Here is a 12,146-nt window from a genome sequence, read left to right as displayed (position 1 = left end):
CTCCACTATACCTAATAAACCAGCAGTTTTCAACATGTGGGCAGTGACCCCCATAAGGGTCACATATCAGATATTTACATTACGATTCATAAACAGCAAAGTTATAGTTATGAAGCAGAACCGAAATAATTTAATGGCTATGGGTCATCACAACATATATTAAAGGGTCACAGCATTAGGAAGGTTGAGAACCACTGTAATAAATAAATGGACGATTTCTCTGTTTTAACCATGTGTGCCTGGTCTAATCGTACTGAGAGCCCAGTTTAGGTCATCTGGAGGAGAAACCGAAGCCTGGAGTATGAAGAAATAAGTCATGGTGTTCGAAAATGTTGGAAATTACACCCTGAACCGGAAAATTGGTTGCCTCAAAACGCATCGGAATTTAAACCATTTAATCAAGGCTATCCAGAGTCCCTTATTAACAATGATTAGTAATAAATAATGGCCGAATGTCTCTGAAGACACTCAGATTTCTCAACGTGCAAGGAGAAAAAGCTCATCTCCTCCCCACACACAAACTGACCACACCCAGCCGCCAAAACCCAAGCCCGCAAGCACCTCCCCCAGGCACAGCACCAGGGCTGCCTCAACTCTCGCGGAAACACCCTCCACGTCCCGAAATCCCAGTGCCGCGACAGGCGGAAGTCTCGCGAGAACAGTCGCCGCTTAGCGGAGGCTCCTGATAGGTAGGTCGTGGATATGGCCCGGCCTAAGTCGTCCGGGAGCCGGATGGACAGACAGCTGGAAGGCGATGTGTGTGAGCTCGTCCGGCAGGTTACTGGCCTGCAGGACGAGGCGGATCCCAACTTCCAGCTGGCCCTCGACTTCGTCTGGTCCAACTTCAGGTGTGGGATGGCGGCTGCGAGCTAAAGTTGGGCGGGCGGGCGGGTCCGCGTCGGGAGTGCGGCCTCCGGCAAACCTCCGGCTGCTGCTGTGCCTTGGTTTCCCCTAAGTGCCCTTGCGAGAAACACACAGTTGCAGCGGCACACTCCGAGAGAGCGTTTGACTCTGCTCTCCCAAACGCAGTACGTTGCACACAAAAGTCATTTAATGGCTGGGAAAATGCATTTTTAGCGCCAAATTCTGATCACATCCTGTTAGGTGTTTTAGTCTCACCAACTCCCCTCTTCTCTTGCTCGGGCCACTTGCAACAAATTTCCCTGATCCTGTGTCCTCCTTCTGCATAAAACAAATTCAAGTTACTACTAGTGAGCAACCCATAGCATGCCTAGTAAAAATCACCTTAACCAGTGAACAGTTTGTCAACCTCTGTGATCCTGATTCTGAGCGCAGACGTGAGTGTCTGCCTAGTTTGTGAGAATACAGACCTCTCAGTTTCATGGAAAGCATGCCAACTATCCAAAACAACGAGGCAGTTTCTAATTATAATCTATAAAAAGAGCAATAATTCAGATAAGTCAGGTAACTCAAAAAGCAATTGTATCACGAGTAATTTTTCTAGTAATATTTCTAGTGGCAGACAGGAGGCAGGCGGTAATTATTTTTAGAGTTGGAAGAGACATAAGATGTTGCATAGTATAATAGCAGTAGGAAAAGCATACCTCTAACTCTGTCACCAGTGAAAAAGTGGCAGTCACATTGTATTCCAGTTGCTTTATTTCCAAATGTTGCTCGTGATTCCATTAATGACAGCCTTTGGTCCCAGTGGTAAATTTTATGTTTTGTGTTTATGTGTGTGAGTTATTTGACTCTGTACACATGTGCATGTGTGTGCCTGGTACCCAAGACAGCTGATCGCCTGGAACTGGGGTTATAAACAGTTTGTGGGTGCTGTGAATAGAACCTGGGGACCCTGGAACAATGGCAAGGGCTCTTAATCCCCAGCCATCTTTCCAGACCCTTTAAAGCTTTCTAAATATTTGATCATTGTACTTGAATATGCTTGCTTTTCTTTGTATTTCATTTTGTACCTTTAGTAAAATTACTCAGAGGATGAATGTTAAGATTTCACTGGACTTCTCTCTTACATTAAAAAGACAAGGAACATCCAGTCACAATGATGTATGCCTGTAATTACATCAGAATTTTGCACTAAAAAAGTATACCCACTTGGGTGGCTCATTGCAGGAGGATTGCTGTGAGTTGAAGGCTATCCTTAGCCTCCTAGTGAATTCAGAGCCACATAGCAAGATCTAGCAAAATCCCTAGGAAAATATGTTATGCTGAACATATAACTATGGGCCATATAAAAAGACCAAGGAGCCAGAAGACAGATTGTGAGGGGTATCAGACATATGCAGGGATATGGAGAGCTGTGACTCACGTATAGTTAGCTGCATGACGTTAAGTATTGTCATGGAATATTGACATTAAAAACTGCATTTTATCTTTACCAGATTTCATCGTTTCTTGGATGTCAACAGTCATAAAGTAGAAAAAACAATAGAAGGGTATGTTGATTCTCTGTATATCTATATGTATTCATTGATGTGTTTTTGTAAATTATTTTGGTATCAACTGATTTTTTTTTTAATATTTTAGAATCTATGAAAAATTCACCATTCATTCTGATCTCAGCAAAGCTGCTAGTTGGAAGAGATTAACTGAGGAGTTTCTAAATGCATCTCTCCCCAGCACAGAGAAAATAAAGGTCAGCCTTCAGTTGTGAGCTCTCCATTTGTATTCATTGTTGTTGCTGCTGCTGCTGTTTTGTTGTTCTGAGACAGGGTTCTCTGTGAAGCTCTGACTGTCTTGGAACCCACCTTGTAGACCAGGCTGGCCTTGAACTCCTAATCCGCCTGTCTCTGCTTCCAGAATGCTGGGATTAAAGGCGTGTGCCACCACTGCCCCCTTTAGTAGTCACTCTTTGCAGTCTAATTGTCATCGGTGTTATCTCCTCATAAACTCTTTAGTAGCATCCCCTGGCTGGTCAGGGTCAGGGCCTCCTGAGAATGCGTTAACTGTTGCCTCGAGTTTGTTATGAAATAAGCAACGTGCTGTTTGTTCATTCACTTGGCATTTACTATGGTTATGTAAATCAGCTCTGTGTGGTTACCTTGAATTTCTCAAATAGCAACTGTACTCTAGATCCCAAATGTGCTTTTGCATTATGTTAGGGGCCCCAAGGCCGCCCTTAGGTTCAGTGGTTTGCTACAAGAATTCTCAGCACTAGTATCTTCGTAGTCTGGTATCGTCATTGCTATGGTTTATTACCATTAACTAATATAGATTACAGTCAGGAAAGAAATAAAGTCTTCATTTGTGCTGCCTCTGTAGTCATGGGTATGTGGCCTTGTAAACCTGCCCTGTTGTGGACGAGAACAGTTCCTGCCTCAAAACCTACAAATAAATCTATCACATAATGAGCTGTACCACTCTCGGGCCTACACCCAAAGGACTCTGTATCCTCCTGCTCATCCTGTTCATTGTTGCTCTCACAATAGCCAGGAAATTCAGCCTACTAGTCCATCAGCCGATGAGTGGATAATGCGAATGTAGTGTATTTATACAGTGGAATATTAGTCAGCCCCTAATACAAATGAGATTAGGAAATTCACAGACAAATAGAGCTGGAAACAGTCATTCTGGCTGAGATCAGCATGACCAAGAAAAGGGAAGATCACATGCTTTCTCTCATTTGTGAAAATTGGCTTCAAATCTTGTGCCTTGTCTTAGTGTGAGGAAAGAGAACCAGAAAGTTCAAAGTTCAAGGCTATCTACATACCAAGGCCTTGCCTAAAGCAAAGCATTTTCCTAACTACATTTACTGAAGTTCTAGATTTCCTAAAGAAAAGCCCATAATTCTTCAAAAATACATATTTAAAAAAAATAGGATAGTATGATCCTAGACATGAACTTTCCTATGATTGACCAGTTAAACATTCTAATAACTGTTAACTAGAAGTTGGCTGCAAGCCATCCATGAAAACAAGTCCTTTTGGAGAATGGTCAAAGCTTTGGCTCATAGGATCTCCACTAATGTTTCTCCATAGCCAAGTTTAGCCATCAGTGCTATGAACAAGGAAAGACTCAGAAATTTGGGTCATAGAAAGGCTAACATGCGGAAACATTCCTTATCATTAGATAGATTTGATTGTTTTATGAGAATCATAACAAAGATGTATTGTGCCTTGAAATGTCTTTGGCAATGCGGTTTCCAGTAAAGGAAAATCAAAAGACTTTTAGGTTTTTTTTTTTTTTTAAAAAAAAAAAAAAAGGAAGGAAGGAAGGAAGACCCCTCCATAAGATAAATGCAAACTCAACACCAGTGGCTGGAGAAATAACTCAGCAGTTAGGAGCAACTACTGCTCATCCAGAGGAACTGAGTTCAGTTCCAGCACCACTCACAAATGCCTGTAAGTCCAGTTCCAGGGAATCCAATACCCTCTTCTGGTCTAGGAGAGTGCTTCATGTATTTGTTACACATACATGCATGGAAGCCAAATACCCATACACATAAAATAAAATTTAAATCTTTAAAACAAAGACCAAGAACATCTTTCACTTAGCTGAGTGTAGCAAACAGGTACGTTTGTACTCTATGCAGTTATAGATGTGCAGTATCTGTACTGAATGTGAGTGTGAGTCTTAGGGAGGGTATAGTCAAGTAGTCAAACTGTTAGATATGTCCAGTCTTCAGGATGCATATTGCTACTGGAGAATAACTTCACTTCTAACCATAATGTCATTTTCTAAAGAATTATATTACAGTTCCTTTAGCCCAGTAAAGTGTAAATGTCGTGTGTTCGTTAGAAATACAGAACCAAACATCATGTGACTTAGATTCCATAATTTGAATTATGGAAGAAGTTTAGAGACTACAGTTATTTTATGATAACTCGTGTTTCCTAAAATGAGCACAGTAGGTGTGTAAACAGCTGTTGTGTGGCTCTTTCCTTACTCAGTCTGGTTTCAGAAGCACTCACAGCCTCAGTCTGACTCACTTTTCTCTGTTTGTTTTAAAGACAGATACTCATTATGCCATACTGTCAGTCCTTCTGTGTCTGTCTGAGTCTCCTTCAAACAGCAATTATGTGGAAACCCCGAGGGAGAAAGAAGTGGGTATGTTACCAGATACAAATTTACCTTATTACCTATAATCATGGGGATTGTTATTAAAAGCTGTAAAATCACAGCAAGGGTACACAGAGAAAAAAATTTTTCTTTTGCTTAGAATGGATGCAAAATTTCATTTAAAATATAAGCTCTAGCTTTGTGAGTTAGACTTTTATGAAAAGGAAACACTTGAGGGTAAAATAATTCAAATGATTAACGATATATTGGAATTCAAATTTATTAAGTTTTGTTTTTTTTTTTTTTTTTTTGGTTTGCTTTTTTGAGACAGGGTTTCTCTATGTAGTTTTGGCTGTCCTGGAACTCACTCTGTAGACCAGGCTGGCCTCGAACTCAGAAATCTGCCTGCCTCTGCCTCCCAAGTGCTGGGATTAAAGGTGTGCGCCACCACTGCCCGGCTGATCTCTTTTTTTTTTTTTAAAGACAAAGTTTCATGTACCCCAGGCTGGCTCCATACTATGTAGATGAGGATAACCTTGAACTTGATTAAGGTCAAGGATTACAGGTGTGCACCACTTTGCCCAGCTGTCCTTCAGCTCCATGCATGCTAGGCAAACTTCAGCTACCTCCCAGTCCCAATGTCTCAATATTTTCAAATTTAGTTCCTTGAATGTATTTTGAACTTTATGTGGGTTTCTTTACTTGTAGTTTTATGGGTTTTGGGGTTGTTGGGTTTTTTTTTTTTCTCCCAGATATTTCTGATAAAGTTGATGAGGTTTCTTTGTTAAATTTTAGAAAAGACGGATGATTTTGACTGGGGGAAATACTTGATGGAAGGTGAAGAAATTGGCCTTGGTCCAAATATTGATACGCCGGTAAGTGGCTGTTGTTTTGCTAATGGAAATATAAGTACTTGCCCACATGTCAGCAATAGTTCTAGTGTATCCTTCTCCCATAGAACATGCTATTTAACTGGAACTCTCTTCACTAAGCCAGTGAGTCTGACTCCTCAGGTTAAGGTTCTTACTGCCAAGCCCAAACACCTGACGTGCATGGTGAAAAGAAACTCCTGCAAGTTGTCCTCTGATCTATACACGTGAGCCATGGATGAGCATACTCGTGTGTACGCATATATTCACTCTCTAAATAAAAGTAAAAAATTATTTTTTTTTTCTTTTGGTTTTTTTCGAGACAGGGTTTCTCTGTGTAGCCCTGGCTGTCCTGGAACTCACTCTGTAGACCAGGCTGGCCTCGAACTCAGAGATCCGCCTGCCTCTACCTCCCAAGTGCTGGGATTAAAGGCGTGCGCCACTACCGCCTGGCTAAAAAATTAATTTTTTAAAGATGAGGATTATGGAAGATTTATTAATATTCTGGGCTAGTTCAGTGTATGTCAATATAATTTACATATTAAATAATACTATAATTATTTGGTGTTTTTTAAAAAAGAAAAAGGGGAAATTTTTCAAATATCAATACCCCGCTCCAAAATGATTATTTTTAAATAGGTCAGTGTAATAAATGTACTAAATGATTAATTATATTTAGTTCCTATTGTACTTTTAGTCAAGGAAATTAAAAAGCGTGTGTTACTCTCAAGTCAACGCCTCAAAGCAATAACACATGTGGGATTCTTTTGGAACTCAGAAGTGGCTCTTGCTACTTTCATTTACAGAAAGTTGACATCACATATTCACCACAAAAAAGTAAAACTGGCTGAGTTGAAACTAGAAACAAATGAGCTTTTTCTAGCTCTTCATGACTCCTAGAAACTTCTGTCTGCACTCTGCCTTTCCTCGTCACCTACTTATGCCCTCTCTCAGTCTCCTTCCTACACTTAACCTTTATCTACACTATTCCCCTGCAAGTAGGCCTCATGGACTAAGAGCTTCAGTCTTGGGATTTTTTATCACCTCAAGTCAGACTTATGGCCTTTATGGAAAGTTATGAGATAAAGGTTTTATTTGGCTTTTGCTTCTCTTCACTAATGTTCTTCATTTTTAAGCCTAAGTTGCTCCAATTGTTAAAGTCTCAAGAGTAAGATCTTTTTTCTCCTTAAATTAGAATTGGTCTGAAGACAGTGATGATGAAGATGCACAGCAGCCCTTAAGCAGAGAAGACTCTGGGATACAGGTAGACAGAACCCCATTAGAAGAACAAGACCACAACAGAAAATGGGGGCCTCAAGTCTGCTGGGAAGGTATTATCCATGGTTCAGTGCTGGCGTTTTCTCACAGAAGGTCTCAGGTGACAGGTTTAAGATTGATGGCATTGATGAGAGTATGGCGAGCTCTGGCATTCCTAGTACAGTGGTTCTCAGCATTCCTAATGCTGCAGTCCTTCAATGAAGTTCCTCAGGCTCTGGTGACCCACAACCATAAAATGTTTTCACTGTTACTTAATTTTGCTACTGTTCCGAACCATAATATAAATATCTGCTCTGCAGGGTTTCTGATGTGCCCCACAGGTTGAGAACCACTGTGCTAGTAGCTCTTGAGCGTGTGCCTGAGAAGTACCACTCTAGCCTTTATTCCTTTTGTCAGTTCAAAAGGAAACAGCACTAATAGTCTAATATTTCAGTACTACTTATGTGTGGGTGGCTGCTATGTTTCTGTTTATACCATGTACATGCCTGGTGCCCACAGAGGGAGAAGGGGACATCAGATCCCCTAGAATTGGAGTTACAGATGGTTGTGAGCCACCATGTAGATGGCCCACACTTGGGTCCTCTTCAAGGACATCCAATGTTAACAACTGAGCCATCTCTCCAGCCCTAGAATGTAGTTTTTCAGTAGTAGTTCTGATACCTTGGTCCTTAATGCGTTCTTTGCCGTTGTAAAAGGGTTAACCTTTCTGAAGTTAGTAAAGGGAGAAAGACTCTAGAGTCTGTTTTTGACTTGAATGCTCATCTTTTCATCCATCAGTGAGCAGTTAGGATTGGTAGAAATTTTAGAAACTACTAGATTATACATAAAAACATCCTATTATACATATTTTGTCCACTTTTATTTCTGAATCCCAGTCTTAATTCCCCTTTCTTGTCAGCAAATTTTAAATACTTTTCTAATTTATTTGCTGTCTATATGTCATTCATTGTTCTGCCTTGCAAACATTGTGCTAGCTGGTATGTTAAATTACATAACTGGCATTCATATGTAAATCTTGTTTCCTTACCTTTCCTTAGAACTTGCTCCTAAGATCTGTCCGTATTAGTATGGGAACGTCTCTTCCTCTGTTTTTAAACTATTACTGAAGTTTGCAGTTTGTATTTCCAACACATTTTCCCTTGATGATAGTTACCTCTGCTAGCCCAAGTTCTCTGCTCCATCTGCACCTGTGTTAGAATTTGGCTCTTATATAAGTTTCTGCGCCCGCGCCCCCCCCCCCCCCCCCCCCCCGTAATCTCCTACATCTTCAATTAGGTCTAGGGAATTGTCTATTTGCACTTAGCTGACTGCTGGTTATTTAAGGACTTGACGTATTTGTTGACGTGACTCTTCTGTGTGTTTCTTGATCATTCCCATCTTTCCTTGTTCCACTGGAGTTTCAGCTGTTTCTAAACAGGGTCTCTTTGAGTCCATTCTCCTCCCTCTGACTCCAAGTGCTGGAATTAGAGAAGTGTACCATCATGCCCCGCTTCATTTGGTTTTGTAGTGACTGCCTTCTCTGCTACAATTCTTTGTGGATGTCAATTCCTAAGTTAAACATTTTGCAGATAGGTTTTAATCATCTTGCTTAAATCAAAAATAATCTCTGTTCCTCATATTTTTCGATCAAACCTGTGAATTTGAGCCACGGAAAAAGTGGCTGAGCACTTAAGAGAGCTTGCTGCTCTCTGAGGACCAGAGTTCAGTTCTAAGTTTCCAGTTGTGCTGCTCAGAGCCACCTGTAATCCAGCTCCACAGGATCCAGCCCCCTCTTCTATCTTCTCTGGGTACCTTGCACACGTGCACAGTCATGCACATACATGTACCACTCGCATACACATAAATAAACATTTAAAATCTTTAAACGTAACAATTTTTCAGATGGTCAAATTTTTGCTTTTACAACCAACATTTTCCTATATTTTTGTGAGGGCTTGTTTTATTATTGTTGCATTTGGGGAGGAATTTATTTTCATTTTTTTTTAAGGTTAGTAAAACAACTACATCATTTACCCCCCTTTCCTTTCTCCAAGGCCTCCCAAATGCTCTTCCCTTTGTTCTCTTTTAAATTCATACCTTTGTTGTTGGTTCATACATGAATACAAACAACTTTAGACTGGATAATGTTAATTTGTAGGTATGAATCTTTTCAGGGTTGGCCCTTTACATTTAGTGTTGGACAACCAGCCGGTGTGTTCTTTCCTGGGGAAGGCTCACCCGCCCCCAGGTCTCAGCATTCCTTGGTTGCTGGTCGTTCTTGGTGTGGGGTTGAGGTCTCAGGAACTTAGGTCGAATCCACATTAGCATGTCTGTTGGTGTTGTCCCTGTTCAAGTCATGTTTAGGCAGCCATGTTGGTGAGACTTTATGAGACATTCCTAGGAGACAGAACCTCAAAGCAAGCTCCTTGTTTTTCCAGTCTTTCTGCTTCCTCTTCTGCAATGGTCTCTGAGCCTTAGGGGCAGGAGTCTTATAGATGCATCAGTGGGGATTGGACTCTACAAATGTGCATTTTGCTTGGTTGTCTTTTTTTGTAGTTGTCTCCATCTGTTGCAAAGAGCACTTTTCTTCATGAGAGATGAAGACTATACGTACCTGACTCTGGATAGGATCACATTTGGATCATTCAATGTCTTGAAAGTCTGCGTCCGTATATGCTATGAGATTAAAGAAAGGGGCCAGGCTATTTTTCTACCATCTCATGAGACAGTTTTCCTAGCAGCATCATTGTTTGATGGTTTTATCTTGATAGTACATCAGGTTCTCCTTTGTACTTTATTACAGATCTTCTGCCACTTTAGTGTTTGTCTACCCAGGGACAGACTGTGTTTTTGTAGCTTGTGGTTTTCTGTCATAATATATGGAATACATATCCTGTCTTTCCTTGCTTTACAAAATTGCCTTATCTCTTTGTGAACCTGTACTCTTCCATGGACATTTTAGAAGCAGTGTAACAAATAATTCCAACTGGATTTTTAATTAGGGTTTTAGTAAATTTACAGATTTAACTTGGAGAAACTGACAATACCTCCGTTTTTTCCTAATTATCTTGTATTATGTCAGACTTTACTTGAAAGTAAACACACAGCTTTGTGAATGCTAGTTAAATGCTCTGCCACTGAGCAAACCCCCAATCCTATTAAGATTTGTGAGTTGTTTGTTTATTGGTAATGTTCTTTTATATATTCTCAAGTATTCATCTCATGGTTTCTCTATCTATTAGCATTTTTATTGTGAATCTTGAGCAATTTGTTTTACTTTATTTACATAGGTATAGAAGAACACTGTTGGTTTCTGTGGTTTGTCTATGTTGGGCATCTTTGATGAATCTTCATTGTAAATTTAGTAGTTTGTTGGCTTCTTTGAGTTTTTTATGTAAGTGATTAGTATTAATTTGTAGACATTCACAGTTTCATCCCCTCCTTCTGATTCTTTTGGTTTTGCAAGACAAGGTTTCTCTGTGTAGTCTGGGCTACCCTGGAACTCACTGTAGACCAGACTGGCCTCAAACTCAGAGATCCGTCTGCTTCTGCCTCTCAAGTGCTAGCATTAAAAGCATGCACTGCACCACCTGGTCCTTCTAATTCTTAAACTTTCTGTCTTATTGACAACTTGAGTAAATCTAGGTCAGCCCTGTCACAGACTAGACAGTGGCCATGGGAGGGCCCTCATAGACAGGATTTTATCCCAAGGGAGCTACACTTTTTAGTCAGGAGGAGATGAAAGTTCCTAGTCACTATAAAAATTGATACATATTCCACCTTTTGTGGCAGATGAGCCAGATAGCCGTAGCTGGCTGGAGCAGCATGTAGTCCATCAGTACTGGACAACCAGGCGCTCTCGAGTTCCACACAGTTCACATTTGCACTCCAATTTAGCTGCTGTCTGGTAAGCTAAACTTCTTGTTTAGTATAATGACAGAACAAACTTTGATGGTTAAGCATTTAACTTTGATTTGTGGTTTAAATCCAGTCTTGAATTGTAAACTTGTGAATTTTAAATAAGTAGTGGAATATATGCAAGAGTGCACATAACATCGTGCCGGGGATGAATCGAGGGCCTTAGACACATTAGATAGCACTGTTTTGCTGAGCAATTTCTAATTAATATTTAATATCATGAAATTACTAATGGTACTATGTTTATCTTCTGATTAAGTAGATTGGTATATGCTAGCCTGGATCTAACTTCCATTTTAGTGCACTTACTATAAAAATACACTAATTTTTTAAAAATTGCATAGTTTTAAGCAATTGATTGAGTGATAAAACAATTATAATTGCTCTGAACATGCTTCACTAAAAAGATTTCAGTGAATCTGAAAAATGGATATGGAGTGAACTTAAGGCATTTATTGTGTTTATTTGTTAATTGCTGAGTATAAGGTTGCATATATTCATTGAGGCAAGTAACTTTACTTAGAACTTTTCTGTTGACCTTTGATGTTTGCTCTATAATAGGGACCAGCACCTGTACAGCAGTGACCCACTGTATGTTCCAGATGACAGAGTGGTGGTTACTGAGACACAGGTCATTCGGGAAACCCTATGGTAAGATGCATAGCCTGGGAGATTGTACTACTGACAAGTAAAATTGTTTTGTTCTGTTTTTATGGAGTATACCCAAGAAATTCTACTTGGAGGCTAGAAACAGGTCTTAAAGATGAATTTCAGACTTCAGATTTCACTGTGAAGATTGTGTGACTTTGATATACTCTTCACTATTTTCAATAATGTGGGATTGAGTTAGACCGTCATTTTTGAATATCTGAATTTAAATCAAGGTTTGCTGCTGACTGCTTTCACTTGAAATGTATCCGTGAGAGTTGTCTGTGCTGGTACCCAACACTGTGAGTCTATTGCAGCCTCTCCTGATCCCCTGGGTCCAGATGGTACTAACAATCTGTCAACATTCTGGCAGTTTTAGAAATGCGGGATCTCTTTGTATCTTCAGGGATTTAGCAGTTGTGTATGTCTGGTGTGTGTGTGTGTGTGTGTGTGTGTGTGTGTGTGTGTGTGTGTGTG

The 12,146-nt window shown here is 40.2% G+C and overlaps 1 protein-coding gene across 2 annotated transcripts in view; it reads left to right on the top strand.

Annotated features, from left to right (window-relative positions):
- The first annotated feature begins 584 nt into the window (after positions 1 to 584).
- The window catches only part of Tubgcp5 (tubulin gamma complex associated protein 5), a 34,994-nt gene continuing 23,432 nt past the window's right edge, over positions 585 to 12,146 (top strand). Inside the window, exons 1-8 of one of the 2 annotated variants that reach the window (XM_028789223.1) lie at positions 585 to 848; positions 2,361 to 2,414; positions 2,506 to 2,614; positions 4,929 to 5,025; positions 5,773 to 5,852; positions 7,042 to 7,177; positions 10,896 to 11,010; positions 11,583 to 11,672. In XM_028789223.1, the coding sequence (XP_028645056.1) occupies positions 703 to 848; positions 2,361 to 2,414; positions 2,506 to 2,614; positions 4,929 to 5,025; positions 5,773 to 5,852; positions 7,042 to 7,177; positions 10,896 to 11,010; positions 11,583 to 11,672 (827 nt within the window). In that variant the 5' untranslated portion in view covers positions 585 to 702. Of the gene's footprint in view, positions 849 to 2,360; positions 2,415 to 2,505; positions 2,615 to 4,928; positions 5,026 to 5,772; positions 5,853 to 7,041; positions 7,178 to 10,895; positions 11,011 to 11,582; positions 11,673 to 12,146 lie in introns of those variants that run through there. The other variant, XM_028789224.1, reaches the window with a different exon arrangement.

This window comes from Grammomys surdaster, unplaced genomic scaffold (genome assembly GCF_004785775.1).
Source record: "Grammomys surdaster isolate TR1022 unplaced genomic scaffold, NIH_TR_1.0 125801, whole genome shotgun sequence".
NCBI lineage: Eukaryota > Metazoa > Chordata > Mammalia > Rodentia > Muridae > Grammomys > Grammomys surdaster.
This window is presented reverse-complemented; position numbering and strand designations above follow the sequence as displayed.